Here is a 15,343-nt window from a genome sequence, read left to right on the forward strand (position 1 = left end):
TTGTTCAGTACAAAATAAAAAAGATTTGTGGTGACTGAAAAGTTCTTTTTTGGATGGAATTTAAAAAAAATCCTGAAGAAAAGTCTCCAAATTAAGAATTGTGACAAATACTGAAAAGATGGCTTTAAAGTGTGATTAAGTGAATAATATCTCAGTTTTTCATATTAGCAGCTCGTTCATGGCTGGCCTGTTTGTTAATTCCTCCCTGGAAACCTGCAGGCTACAGGACGGCAGCCAAACGTCTGGCTGCCAGTTACTCAACATGGCTTGTACTAATTACTGGCTCTGGATCAATGCCTGTTTTCCCATTGGCTAGAATCAGACCACACCTCGTCTTACTGGCAGAGCAAACACATACAAGCAGTTAAAGACACAACCGAGTCTTTCTGTGGTTCTTTGACTCCTGCCCACTCACTTCCCAGTGTCCCAGCAGACACCAGTCCACCTCACACCAGTCTCCTCTCCACTCTGTGTCTCCGTTGTCTCCACTTTTCCAGTTGAAAACTCTCACATGATCTGGTGTGGATTTAAGGCCGAGTCTGTTGTTGACACACGTTGGCACTCCTGCTGTAAACCCTAAGACAGAGGAGTTGATCCGACAGCAGATCAGATCGACACCGGGAAGATTCTCACGGAGACTCCCAGTAAAACAAATGTCAGGGAAAGTGCAGCAGACACACCTTTGACATCGAGTGTTCTTCTTCTTCACTCACAGCTCTCTTCACCGCTTAAGACGGAATGTGTTTTTTCACACAGTACGAAAGCAAAATTTAACAGAGTCACATTTGACTTCATCTGCATTTATTTACACACACTCTCCATACCCCTGTGGGAAAAACAGAAGTGAATATATTATGACTCGCTGCTGCTGCTGCTGCTGCTGCTGCTGCTGCTGCTGCTGCCTTGTTTACCACATTCTCCTGTTACGGTGAAGGAAGAGAAAAGCCCCAGGTTTACTTTTATCTCTCTTGCTGCAGTTGTCATGGTGACGTCCATCTGTCAGCCCAGGCAGCACTTCAATGTCTGTCGTTTAATTGGTTGACAGCGTTCACACAGGTTAGGTGAACTGACAGTCTCCTATTGACACTCAGAGAGCTGATTCAGGAGCAGTCTTTCTCTTTTTTTTTTTAATCAGTGTCACTGTCACACCCTGCAGATAACAGCGTTTATTTCCTCTGCCTCATCTCTTTATTAATTTTATACCTAATCAAATAAAAACCTACTTACTCTTAATAAAGAAAACACAACTATGATTTTGTTTACCAAATTCCTCCTGGCTGCAATTACTTTAAAATCAGTCTAAAATAGATTATGCTCTGCTTCCCAATGGTTATATAACAATTATTTTAAATAAAAAATTGAAATGTATAATATTAGAATCGTTGTATGTTAACTAAAATATTATGTCAAAGTTTAGATTAGTTTAGATTAGATTAGATTAGTTTAGATTAGATTAGATTAGATTAGATTAGATTAGATTAGCTGCCGTCGCCGTCCAATTCCAGTTTTTCTACTGAACTCTACAGCAGCTCCTCTCCAAAGAGTCTGACAGTGTTTGGAAATGAGAATGAATAATTTAGAGAAAATGATAGGAAAACCTGATGTCATGGAACAAAGTTAGATGAGCTCCATGAATATTGTATTTCTAACGTCTTATGTATTTTCCAAAACAAACAACAGGTTTTGAGGAAACAACAGCACCGTCACTAATGCTTTTTCCTCTTTTCCTTTTCAGCAAATCTAAAGAATGCACCTTTAATGCAGGTGAGAAGGAACTTTTTTTTCTTCCCAGATGCTTACAGTAAAGTCTGTGTGTCATTTGAGTCTCCATCCATTGTTCATGTTTTACTCTTTAATGAGTTGCTGACCTTGACTGCAGTACCCCCCTCCCCCCAGCTCCTCTTACAGGACGTGTAATAACTTAGTAAATACAATTGAAGGCATTTTTTAGAAAAACAAATCAAAGAGATGAAGGATCATGGACAGAGTAGAGAAAGACGTTGAGAATGATTAGTGTACAACCCCTTTTTTTTTTTTTATCCACCGTAGTTCTTCCATTTGTTCCCTCTCTTACTTCTTGTCACTTTTCTCACAGAGGACGGCTACGTTAGGATGTTCCTCCGTGGTCGCCCTGTCACCATGCACATCCCTGACGAGCAGAAAGAAAGCTACAGCCTTGACCAGAAGGTGGCGCTCCCTGCTCGCAAACTCAAACTAAAGTGGGTGTATCCTTCAGACATGAGTGAAGTTCCCTGATACGGAGAGTTCTGTTCAGGCAGAGGTCAACTGTTGGCAGATATGTCCAACCACTCTCACTGTCTCTCACTGTCATGTGTTCATGGCTGCTCTACCCCGGTCTGTGGTCTTAACTCGATCCCTGAACAGATATGGGTACCGTGGCCGGGACTGCCGCTCCAACGTCTACCTCCTGCCCACGGGAGAGATTGTCTACTTCAATGCCTCTGTGGTGGTGCTGTACAACACTGAGGAGCAGCAGCAGAGACACTACCTGGGCCACAACGACGACGTCAAGTGGTGAGAGAAATCTGTTGGTTTATTTTGACAAGCTTAGTTTCTGTCTCATTGCATTCACTTCAACCGTAAAGTTTTGTTTTACTTTGCTTGTCTGAGATTGAGCCTCGTGACTGGTGGTTTTTGAATGTAAACAAATGAATTCCCCTGGGCATGCTGGGAAAACTCCACAGAAACATTAGCAGCCTTTTTTTCTCACACTGTCATGGAAATCCAACTTTTGTTGATTAAAAAAGCTTTTTATGTTGCCATGTTGTGTATAATGTGGCAATAATATTGTTTTATTAAGTTTGGCATTGATGTCATTATTATATAATGATTCTGTTCTCGATTTTGTTATGAAAATGTTTGACTGCATCTGAATTAACATTTATCAACATTAAATGTAAGACTACGTTTTACAACAGTTGAATACTGTATATTCATTTCTTCCACAGCCTGAGTGTGCATCCTGACATGGTCACTATAGCAACAGGACAAGTGGCTGGAAACTCCAAAGACGGGAAGGTAAAGTGAAAACCTCGCAAACTCACAGACACTGAGTCAATAAGACGTTGACTCATAGACATGATGACATCGTTTTGTCACACAGCACGTGTCGTGTTCGGATCGTTTTATTGTTTTTATTAACAATCAATACATTTACAAAAAGTTTAAGGTAAATATTTTGATAATTTGACTCACGGGCCCCAATTGTCCTAATAATTGAACGGGGGCAGGGGCATTAATGAATTTGTGTGAATTAAAATAAATGACATGTAGAAGTCATGCAAAAAGGCTAAAAAATGCTAAAATGCTTTTACCATTTTCGATGCCATCTGTTGGGGAAATGCGGGTATTGCAGGGAAAAGGCAGAAGTATAATTATAATATAAATGAAAAAGATGAACGCACCGCATCCGGCCCCCGGGCCTTAGTTTGCCCATGCCTGGGTTAATGGATGTAGATTTAAAAATACACATCAGTAAAGTATTGTTTTGTCAAGTCAACTTGTCCAACGCGTATCTGTTGCTGATCACACTTTCTTTTTTAGCTGCTTCCTCCTCACATCCGTGTTTGGGATTCTGTGAGTCTCAACACACTCCATGTGATCGGGATGGGAGTGTTTGACAGAGCTGTGACCTGTGTCGCTTTCTCCAAGTCGGTGAGCAGCTCCACAGACAGACTGAGTTTTAGATTCAATGATCAAAAATGTTCTTTCCTTTTCTTTCTTTCTTTCTTTTTTTTTTTTTTTACATTTCCTCCGTTCACTCAAGTGTTCTTAACTTCAGAACGGTGGCGCCTTCCTCTGCGCTGTGGACGACTCCAATGACCACATGCTGTCAGTCTGGAACTGGCAGAAGGAGAAGCAGATCGCTGACGTCAAGGTAGACTGTTTTATTAGAAGAAACCATAGGAAAAACTAGAAAAACTCAAATGAATTAATAATCTTTTTCTTCTTCTCTGTGCCTCAGTGCTCCAATGACTCTGTGCTGGCTGCCATGTTTCATCCCATGGACGCCAACCTGATCGTCACCTGTGGAAAATCACACATCAATTTCTGGACCATGGAGGGAAACACTCTGACCAAGAGACAAGGCCTGTTTGAAGTACGGTCATGTCAACATCCGCTCACATACAGTCACTCCTTAGAGAAAAACAACAAAACACACTTGGTTCCCAAAGTGGGGGTCAGGGCCCCAGGGGTACCCAGCAGAACCTTTCATTTTAAACATTGTTTTTTTTATTTCTCTTTCATAGTTTATTTTGTTTTAGTGAGATTAGAGGTCTCATTGAAATTTCAGTGTTTATTACCCCCGGTACCCCATTGAAATTTCAGTGTTTATTTGAAAAAAAATGTTTGGGGTGAAGACGGGTGAAACAAACACATTTTCCAGTAAATACTACCCTCTGTGTCTCTCTCTAGAAACACGAGAAACCAAAGTATGTGCTGTGTGTGGCATTTGCTCAGAACGGCGATGCCATCACAGGAGATTCCAGCGGAAACATCTACATCTGGGCCAAAGGTAAATCAAAAACAGCAGGATTCAAAACAGACAAATGAAAACAGTCCAACTAAAGGGCATTTCCTCTCATTTACAGGGGGTAATCGTATCAGTCAGGTCCTGTCCGGGGCCCACGAGGGTGGGATCTTCTCCATATGTGTGCTGAAGGACGGCACCATGGTGTCTGGAGGTGGCAAGGATCGCAAGGTGGTTCTGTGGGACCAGGACTACAGAAAACAGACTGACATGGAGGTGAGAGTGAAGAACAGTGTTTTCATATGAAGGGTGTGCTGACAACAAAGAAATGTGTTTGGTTTTTTTCAACCGAACAAATACTCTGCTCGTGTTCAGGTCGGAGAGGCGTTTGGTCCAGTTCGGGCTCTGGCTGAAGGAAAACCAGGAGAACTTTTTATTGGGACCACCAAGAACGCCATCATCAGAGCTGCTTTCCCTGATACATTAACACCTGTCGTACAAGTAAGCACTCACCGAAGACGACCAACGACCAACACCGATACTGCAACACAATCCCTTCTTTACTCCTCCATCATTCTGCAGGCTGCCGTGGAGGAGATAGTGTTTCCTGTTTATGGTATTTGGGCTTGGGTAACAGATCAGATGGGCTCCAGTTGTTTCCTATATTTATCCTTAAATTATGAATATCGGACCGATACTAATCCTGAGTATCGGATCGAGGCTCACCTATTAGAAACCAGCATGATGTTGTCTAAACCAGTTTGAAATTATTAGCATAAACTTTCTTGTTTAATGTTCAAACTTGAAGCAGAATAGTTAATTTAATAGCATAATTCAAACAGTCGTTACATATTTATTTTCTATGTCTCTACGAATAGCATAAACAGTCGTTACATATTTATTTTCTGTGTCTCTACGACACTTCAAACATAGTCAAAACATAGTCATTACATATTCATTTTCTATGTCTCCACGACACTAATACTAAAGGTCAAGTTCAGTGTCTATACGACACTTACTAATACTAAAGGTCAAGTTCATCCCACTGGTTTCATAAAGCACTGAACTGGACATGACGTTCACAGGGTCACACAGATGAACTGTGGGGTCTGGATGTCCACCCCTCCATGGAGCAGTTTGTCACCTGCTCTCAGGACAAACAGGTTCACCTGTGGGACACCAACTCCCATCAGCCCCTCTGGAGCAAGACTATTGAGGTAAAGACCTGTGTGAAGATTCCTGGACAAGAGGAACCGAGTTCACCACTGAACTCAACTAAACCTGAACTGTTCTGTGCTGCAGGATCAGGGGAGGTCTGCAGGTTTTCATCCCAGTGGAGCGGTTGTGGCAGTCGGGACCATGACTGGAAGGTCAGACACACCTCTGTCTATGATGCTGTTGTAGAATTTACATGTACATCATCTCTTAATGTGTGTCTGTCTCGACTGGTAGGTTTTTTTCAGTTCAGAACTGAAGAAACCTCTTTGAGACTCCATGTATATTTTTTTACGTATATCTGCCATATTTTACACCATCTTGAATCTCCTCGTGACTTGGGTGCACTGACTTGTTTATTGCAGGTGGTTGGTGCTGGACACCGACACTCGGGATCTGGTTTCTATGCACACGGACGGCAATGAGATAATTTCCAATGTCAAGTACTCTCCAGGTAAAACAACACTCAAACACTCAGCAGGATGTCACAGCACCTGATCTGACATGGCTGTAGTAGTTCCTCTACAAACACAGACTACGATCACATCTCAAAACATTATTGGAAGGCCGTGTTCTTCACTCGGAAACTTCTTGAAAAAAACTGTGTTTATGTGTGAAATTTCTACAATAAAATATTCAAAAACCACCGGGGTATTCAGTCATATCCATCAATAAAACGCTAACTGTTGTGAACTCTGCCGCCCTTGTGTCTTCAGATGGTAACTACCTTGCCGTGGCTTCCCATGACAACTTTGTTTACATCTATGCTGTGACGGAGAATGGACGAAAGTACAGCCGCGCTGGGAAGTGCACTGTAAGCAGATATCTAAAAATGAATGTCATATTGTTAACAAAAATGAAAAATATATATATATGACCTTTTTTTCAGTTTGAAATAAAATTATCTGAGTGTTTAAGAACATTTGGTCTGACACAATGAGTGATGTTGTCTCCGTTCTCAGGGCCACTCCAGCTTTGTCACACATTTGGACTGGTCGTCTGACAGCCAGTACATCGTCACCAACTCAGGAGACTACGAGATCCTCTTCTGTAAGTCCTCAGCTTTGGTTCTGACTGCAGTGTGAATAAAAAAAACCCAACAATTTAACCTTCTTTCCACATGAATAAAAGTCTTCTCGTTTGTTATGATCTCTCAGGGGAGGCATCGAGTGGAAAACATGTGACCAACATGGAAACGGTGCGTAACCTTCAGTGGGCCACCTACACCTGCACCCTGTCCTTCAACACCTTCGGTAGGTCCAGGGTGACGGTCCATTCTGACCGTTGGTCTCCTCAGACTGATCACTGACCTCCTGTTTCTGCGTGTCTCAGGTGTTTGGCCGGACGGTGCCGACGGCACAGACATAAACGCCGTGTGCAGGTCAAACGACGGATCCCTGTTGGTCTCTGCCGATGACTTCGGCAAAGTGCTCTTGTTCTCCTTCCCCTGCTGTCAACCAAGGGTCAGTCAGTGCACAGACTACTGGAGGAGGAGAAGAAGGAAACTCAGTTTAGCAGAAATCTTCTTTGGAGAAGATTCAATATTTATATTAAATATAATAAATCACTATAAATAATGAAGATACAGATAGAATTCTATGATCGTAGCCTTATATTTGACTTGTGATCGTCATCACTCTAACACTTTCCTTCTACATCCTCAGGCTCCAAGCCACGAGTACGGTGGCCACAGCAGTCACGTGACCAACGTTGCCTTCCTGCATGACGACAGTCACCTGATCTCCACTGGTGGGAAAGACACCAGCATCCTGCAATGGGCGGTTGTTTAACAACAAAACCCGCAGCTTTTGAATTCTAGCAGACAGTAATCTCTTCCTCCTCCACCAGGGGGCAGCAACTCCTCTGTGCCTAAATCATAGCATAGAAAAGCAAAAAACAACAATTCCAGTCTCATAACATTATTACAGTGAACTAATTATTATTTAGCTGTTTGTAAGTGAATGTAGAGGAAGTGAAATCTTAAAAAAAAAAAAAACTCAGTGACCTGTGATTTTGGTACTAACTGTGCCTATACATTATTCTACAGCTCCTTTAATGGGAATGCCATCATTTTCAACAGTGTTTTCATGTTTTAGCGACTGAGATGCAAATTATATGCACTTTTCCATACATGCTACACACACACTGCTATGATTGGATTTTTAATTTTAGATTTATTGTCATGAGATTTTGTTGCTTCCAGCATCCATTGGTGTAAACATTAAAATATAAATATATATAATATATGTTTTTTCAACAAACAAACAAAAAAAGCATAAAACCAGTGGGTGATTTAAAACAAAGAAATGAAAAATTAGCCTTAAAATACTCTAAAACAAATGGACTAATGCTTAAATAACACACAAGTTAAAAATAACAATAATAAACTTTACATTATCCAGGTAGTAAAACAGCATAGGTCATAGGTCATCAATTGAATTAGCTCCCATCCTTAAAATACGTTAAAAAAAAGTGATGCATGTTTGGAAAAACTAATACCTGACAAAAGATTGTTTCTTATCCTAAAAAATGAGTTGGATTCCCCCTTTAATTCCTGAAGTATAACCTCGTTACCTTCCCATTCTACACTTTTCCATCAATCCGCCTTATCTGTGAACTGTGACGGTGCATCTTCTAATATAGTATTGCAGGCTGCTGTTGGACTACAGTATATGAACGGTACAAAGTGGTGTTTTGTCTCCCCTCTCTCCCCTCCCTCTCCTCCCGGCCCCTCTCTCCCCTTTCTTGTCAGCCGTGTTTCTGATTGTACTACTGCTGTAACCGTGCCGAGTAGGCACTAGAGGGCGCTACTATTCAAAAGAATGAGCATGACTGAGGCTGCACTCCTACTGTTGATGCTGACAATAACGACAGGTGTCTGAGTAGATATGAATATATTATGCACTATATCCACGTGGCTGTGTTAATTTAATATTTAACTAAGAGAACCGACGTCGTCGTGACTCACAGAAGGATATCGTAGAGTCTGTGTTATAGAAATGAGCTTGAACTGTGCTTTGCCTTCTGATTTGTGTTAATAAAGTTTTTACCCAACTACTTTAACACTTATTTGGCTTAAAAACGTCCGCTTCGTGAACCTGCCCTCGTCTCTCTGTCAGGGATAACACACGAATCTCTGACCGCCTGGAGCAGTCGTGGCGACAGCTCCACGATTGACTGTCAACACGCGTGCAGTGTGTTTGTGGTCGGAGGGTTGGAGGTGGGTTGTGGTTAGAGGTTACTACGTCATCCACACGTTAACTAGAGTTGATAGTAAACATTTCAATGAAATCTTCAGGGTGACCTGTGGGTGGCAGCTGTGTGTCCTGCTGCGTGGTCTCTGTTTATATAATAGAAGCTGTATTTGTTTACCTGTGTTAAACTAATCAGTGATCACGGCTGTTGTTGATATGTCACAAGTCGTTATAGTTTTAATGGTCATAAATTACCACTAGAGAGCGCTCGCGTACCACCAGTGTTACGCGAGCGCTCTCTAGTGGTACGCAGGAATTCACATTTTCACATTTACATTTTCAGTTGAATAAATCTGAAACACACCACGCACAATTAACACAACATTCAAACATAAACATTTATAAACATCTCTCCTGTGGTGGAAGCTAACAGTGAAGGCCTCTGCTGCTGTATTCTGATGTTGGTCATGGTGGTACTCTGAGAGCTCAGTGTTTTCTCTGGTGGTACAGAGTAGAAAAAGATGGAGAACCACTGGTCTAAGGAGTAAGAAGAATTTATTTTTTTTAGAAGAAGAGACAGTTGCCTGACCGAGGTCGAAGCCCAGGTGGAGGGTGACAGTGTTGTGTGCAGGTGAGGTCAGATGGGAGATGTTGTGGTTGCGACCGCCTGTTGTCAGTCAATACCTGAGAGGAAAACCACAACAATACAGAATCCTGCTGTTGTGTCTCATATGAATGTACAAACATCTGTCTGACTGTTAAAACCTGACACTTGAACTAACTTAGAGTTTGAAAATTGACACAGGCGTGTTTCACTTCTGTTACCTTCTGTCTGAGGAACGAGACAGTAGAAACATTTAATCGTGTTTATTCAGTCGGGGATTTTTTTTTTTAGATTATTTTTATGGTATTCTTAAGAAACTGTACTGTATCTGAACATGGTCGCCATCATCTAACTGTTCTCTTCATTTGTTCCAGACATTTTTAAGAGGAACTCGACGTGGACTGCAGACAGGTCAGGTAAACACACACACTCACACACACTCTTCAAACTGTAAAGTTTCCTAAGTAAAATTAGTACTTTATGAGATCTGAGATTTTTCTAAAAAAACAAAAAAAAAAACAAAGAAAAAAAGAAGATCCGTATGATTGTAGTGTCTTGCAGTATTACTGTGGATATGAAGTATAATTACCCTAAATGTTATTATTGGCAACTGTTTATCTAAGTAGGTAAAAAAGGAAAAATATGAAATGTTTTTGACTGTGTGTGTATGATTGTCTACTGTAACTTGTAGTATTTACTACAAAATGATCAGCCTTTAATACACTATAATGTTATTTTTACTCTAACAAAATAATTACAAAATAGTAGTTAAAGATTTTTGGCAAATACACTGTTTAAATTACAGTATTTACTATGAACAAACACATACTTGTCTTAGTAGACCCAAAAGTTCAGAAAATACAAGAACAGTTTTTTATTTATTTTATTATGGACTATGGGCTAAAGCTGATTTACATTCAGTTCAATCACAGGCTGACAGGAAGTAACGTTCCAATATGACCCTTACAAAGACAAAGAAAAGTCCCATATACAGTCAGCGGAAACATATGATACACAATACCCTAAAGTATAAACAATAAACCCAGACCTCAATAGAATGGGGCTGGGGGGGGGAGGCAGGAAGCTGGAGGAGTACGAAAAAAAAGCACTTCCAGTTGTTGCATGACTACAGTCTGAGCTCAGACAGGGTCGTTCTGGGAAACCTGTGATGATTTTTTTTTTTTTTTGATGATTTTTACATTTACTCTCTACAATATGCATTCATAATTGTGAGTCCACAAATATTTACAGGCAGTATTTAGTCTTGACGTTTTCTGATGTTATATGGCATATATGATACATTAGAAAAACATCTGTTGACACAAACAGTGGGGCGCAGTCTATTCTTGGTGCGGCTTTATTCCCACTAAATGCATTCTGTATGTTAGCATTTTGATATTTAGCGTTGGAGTTGTTCGTTGTCCATCTCACATTTGTCTTGTGGGAAAATGTTGGATTGATTAGTTTTTTTTTTTTGTTAGACAAGAGTCGTGAGAACGAAAAGAGTCTGAATTGTTGTTAACTCATTAAAAAAACAGGATGGAGTATTTAGAACCATAAAAAGTACAACCCTGAGGGTGTGCTCACATGAGAAAAGACGGAGTGGAGGGACGGGGACAGAAAGAGACAGAGAGACTTTGAATATTTCTCAGTCAGATGGCTGTTCAGACGGGTGCCATCTTTGATTGGCTCCCTGATGGAGTTTGGTGTCAATCACATTAAAAGACCTGTGACACCAAAGGTACTGCATGTACTGCAGTATACAGTTCAGACAGATTCTACAGCACTGTGTTCATCCCTAGAACTGTAGATGAACTCTGAGACCAACAAGCTTGTCTTTCCAGAAATGCTTGTTTTCCTTTTAAGGTCACAGTGAACATTCACATTCGTACAAGCAGACGTGTGTGTATAACACTGCTGGTGTGCAGTACTCTCATCTACTGTACATCCACAGTCCGCAGGTGTCGCTTAGAAAAATGTTGTCATTTTACATCTGGGTTTGTTGTGGAGACATGAGCTTGTCAAAAGTGATTATTGTGAAAAAGTGTTGTTGTATTAAAGATGTGTTTATTGTGATGCAGTGATAGACCATGAATATCAACAGCATAATGAACTCACAGCTGGTACGACGGCGACTGCATGACATGAATTACTGTCATTCAAGGTCAGTGTTTGTACCAGATTAATTTCTTATTGATCTGTCTGTAGTTAAACTACAGTTTAATCACACTTCAGCGCCAACTAACAGAGATGGGACGTTTACCAGTTCACTACAACACACTGACAGTGTTTAGACGAGGAAAACACGATTCATCTTCTAGAAATGCTTTTATAAGGAGAGCTTTTTTAGAGTCCTCTATTCTTTCATCCATCCATCCATTAATGTATCCATCCATTCATCCATCCGTCATCAGTTTAATGTAATTGTACCTTAAAAATATGTGTTTGTTTTATAAAATAAAGCTCTGTCAGTATGAATATGTAGAATGTTTTTATCAGTTTAATGTAATTTTACCTTAAAAATATGTGTTTGCTTTATAAAATAAAGCTCTGTCAGTATGAAAATATAAAAGTGTAAAACATGAGCTTAGGACAAAACACGTGGGTCACAGCCAGGGATGGTACTTCCTGTACTTGTACTTGCTGTTGTACTTGCAGAGAACACTCTTATCTCCCCTTATCTGTAGTAATTCCTGTAACATCGTCTGAATACTACACGTATAAGAACCCAAACATCTTTAAATTGTACTTCACTGAAACTGGTTAAAATATTGTAGATTTTTAGAGAAATTTGAGTAAACCGTTTTACAAGGGAACAATGATGAGGAGCAGAAAATTCATCATTCGTCATTTCATAATCAATTCACCCTTTGAGTTCAAAAGCTAGTGGTTGTCTAAACTGAGGTAAACTTCATATCCTGCTCTCTCCGAGTTCACACATAAATTACTGTAATATTTATTTTTCTATGTGAAAGTGGCTGGAGACAGGAAGATCACAGAGCTAATGAAAGCAGAACCAGAAAGCTGAGGAGTGGGTGGGATGAGGCTCAGAGAAGAGTGAAGGTCAAGTATGTAGATGCTGTCCAACCGTCTATTCTCCGTATCCTCAGGAGGTCTGGTCTGCTGCCCGGGGCCTGCTGAGCAATGTGTTGATGTATGAGGCGTTACTGAGTATCTGGTGGTTGTCCTGCAGAGGAACGAAAAAAAACCCTCTTTACATGAAACGCTCTTATGTGCTGTTGGTTTCTACTGGACGCTGTTTAAGAAGCACATGGGATTTTCACAAATCACTGATCGTCCCAAGCAGCTGTGAAACTGCCGACTGAGCGGACGACTAGAAAAGCATTTATGGGTCAAATGGAATTTTTTTTGCTTGCAAGCACAAGTAAATGTTGCTCAGATTGTTTCTGTGAACCATCTACAATGAGCATGAATGCCTTGATCATCAGTGCGGTCTGATCCATCATTCCAAGTAGCCGTGTGCGCTTCTAGGAGTTCACAGCTTGAACTTGGGCAGTGTGAACCTAAACAAAAAGTAAAAAAAAACAAATCTGGGAAATGTAAACAGTGAGCTTCACTCTCACAGCTGCACTCACATTATTATGGCCATGAGGGGCTTCCAATGGAATATGGCATGGTCGTTTTTTCACACTAACTGCCACTAGAGGGCACTGGTTCGACTTATACTTAGGAGCGACCTATAGTCAAACCAAAGTTTGTTTTTTTGTCAATGGCCACTAGCTTTTTATCTGTTGTAAAATAAAGAATAAAAATATAAAAATATATATATAAAAAAAAATTACCTTGAGGCCAAAAAGCCATATATAAAAAATAAAAAAAATTACCTTGAGGCCAAAAAGCAATATAAAACAAAAAAAAAATACCTTGAGGCCAAAAAGCCACAATATTTGAACTATTGATTAAAACAGGCATCTTCAGGGCTACAGTACAACAACTTTATGTTTCTGTTCATGTGAGAGCTGCAGCGGTCTAAGACCCACCTCCATGTTCTTGTTGGTTAAAGTGAGTAACACTTCCTCTTGGTATAGAAAAACTTTCCTGGGTATTAATACATTATCAGCAGTAAAAAAGTCCATCACACATTCAGGAACTAAAATAATTTTAATGAAATTGTATCTTGTTATTTTTAAATATTTTTTTTTTCATTATTTTCATTATGCATAAAGATATTGCGAACTTATAGAATTTCCACTCACAATTTAGTCAACTGTTTCCCGCTCAGTTTTGGATTTCACCATCTCTCATTTCCCAGGACACAAGAATCTGTTATTCATACTGAGTTTAGCTTCCTGTGTTGGCGTCGTTTGACCACAGATTGTGTCCTGACTGCCCTGCTGTAAACATCAACAGTTATATTTAGTTACTGGAAAAATGATCGGAGGTCATTTTAGACAAAGACTTTTTAGAAGATGATGTCAGGATTGTAGGTAATTTGAATACAGGCAAAATAAATAAAAAAATACTTTTCCTTTTATCGTACCCAACCAGAACAAACTGGAATCAGGCGGAAACAGCAGGAACATGGGTTGATAGTGAGGCATCAATAATGAAAAAGCAAACACATGAAAGCTGTGGGGAAAAAAAAGACACCAGATGAGTAGCACATTTCCAAGAAACCCACCTTTGTGGGAGTTCTCAAAAATGTTATCAAGCCTAAAATGCTGCTAAGGACTAACTGTGGAGACCAGGAGTAGATTGTTATATTGTTATAATGCACTCAGTCACTCTTGGTATTAATTGAATTCAATGCTGCTGTTGGTTTTTTTGTTTTTTTTGAGTCTGTGAGACTTCTATACTGTTCACAAAAGCAACTTCTGTTTAAAATCTATTTAAATCTTGACCATAGGAACACACAGTGACCTTCCTGGGCAGAGTTTGTTTATTTCTTTTTTCATTTCCGTTCACATTTCAGAAACACTGTAAGTTGCTGAACACTGAGGCTCTAACAGTACGTTCCTCCTTGATTGTCACTGCGGGTTCCTCGGTCCAGTCAATGTTCAGTGTACTCAAGAGAATTCAGGTTTAACTTGTGTGGTTGTTGATTGGTCCGACACGTCGTAAGTTAAATGTTTTCTGCCGACTGAGTGCTCTACACACAAGGTCACTGGGAGAGATGATAAAGTCTAATCTGGTGTTGATACCAATGTACTGTACTTCAAGTCATCCCTCAGTTTCTGAGCATGGTTTAAATCTATAACAACATCAGAAAAGCTGTTCTGATCATGTAGCGATCGTATTTGACAGAAAGAAACAAAAGCGTTTTCTCTCATAGAACAGCTGATAGCTACAGATGCTAGTCTAGCCTTTGGTCTAATGTCAACAACATTTAAACTGGTTTTAGAAAACTGTGGAGTCTGTTGATTCCCAGTTGAAACATAATGATGCAGTATACAATACAGTTTATATACAGTATATAAATGTAGAGGTGTTTTAGACACCCTCCCAGGCATTCATTATTGGTCCAATATGAACCAGTATCAGCCATGTCAGGGGGCAGTTTCCATCTTGGGGCCCCAGGCAGTTGCCTAGGTTCCCTGTCCCGTTGCCGTGTCCCTGGATACACACCTTCGGCCAATGACTGCTGCTATTGATTCCAGCAATAAGTGGTTGAAGGAGGATGTATATATAAATATATAGAAGACTGGGCAGAGGACGGTGTTTTTAGTCAAATGTTTTCCTGACAATGTTAGACTGCTGTTAATGTGGTCATAAACAAATCAAATGAAATTCCTTTTCTGTCTGAACACGTGTGTGTGGTCGTGTTCAGACTGGAATGAACTAGAATTGGGCAGAAACAGCAGGGACTCCATGGCTAAT

General features: G+C 40.2%; 1 protein-coding gene across 2 annotated transcripts in view; it reads left to right on the plus strand.

Annotated features, from left to right (window-relative positions):
• The window catches only part of eml2 (EMAP like 2), an 11,750-nt gene extending 2,986 nt beyond the window's left edge, over window positions 1-8,764 (plus strand). For both annotated transcript variants that reach the window (XM_025055064.1, XM_017032215.2), the window contains 18 exons: window positions 1,736-1,764; window positions 2,096-2,225; window positions 2,386-2,535; window positions 2,970-3,039; window positions 3,565-3,675; window positions 3,803-3,898; window positions 3,986-4,120; window positions 4,438-4,537; window positions 4,614-4,768; window positions 4,868-4,993; window positions 5,578-5,709; window positions 5,795-5,862; window positions 6,073-6,161; window positions 6,424-6,521; window positions 6,670-6,757; window positions 6,865-6,960; window positions 7,040-7,170; window positions 7,372-8,764. In XM_025055064.1, the coding sequence (XP_024910832.1) occupies window positions 1,736-1,764; window positions 2,096-2,225; window positions 2,386-2,535; window positions 2,970-3,039; window positions 3,565-3,675; window positions 3,803-3,898; window positions 3,986-4,120; window positions 4,438-4,537; window positions 4,614-4,768; window positions 4,868-4,993; window positions 5,578-5,709; window positions 5,795-5,862; window positions 6,073-6,161; window positions 6,424-6,521; window positions 6,670-6,757; window positions 6,865-6,960; window positions 7,040-7,170; window positions 7,372-7,497 (1,930 nt within the window). In that variant the 3' untranslated portion in view covers window positions 7,498-8,764. The remainder of the gene's footprint in view (window positions 1-1,735; window positions 1,765-2,095; window positions 2,226-2,385; window positions 2,536-2,969; window positions 3,040-3,564; window positions 3,676-3,802; window positions 3,899-3,985; window positions 4,121-4,437; window positions 4,538-4,613; window positions 4,769-4,867; window positions 4,994-5,577; window positions 5,710-5,794; window positions 5,863-6,072; window positions 6,162-6,423; window positions 6,522-6,669; window positions 6,758-6,864; window positions 6,961-7,039; window positions 7,171-7,371) is intronic.
• Window positions 8,765-15,343: the final 6,579 nt, after the last annotated feature.

The sequence above is a fragment of the Cynoglossus semilaevis genome, chromosome 4, assembly GCF_000523025.1.
Source record: "Cynoglossus semilaevis isolate Cse_v1.0 chromosome 4, Cse_v1.0, whole genome shotgun sequence".
Lineage (NCBI taxonomy): Eukaryota > Metazoa > Chordata > Actinopteri > Pleuronectiformes > Cynoglossidae > Cynoglossus > Cynoglossus semilaevis.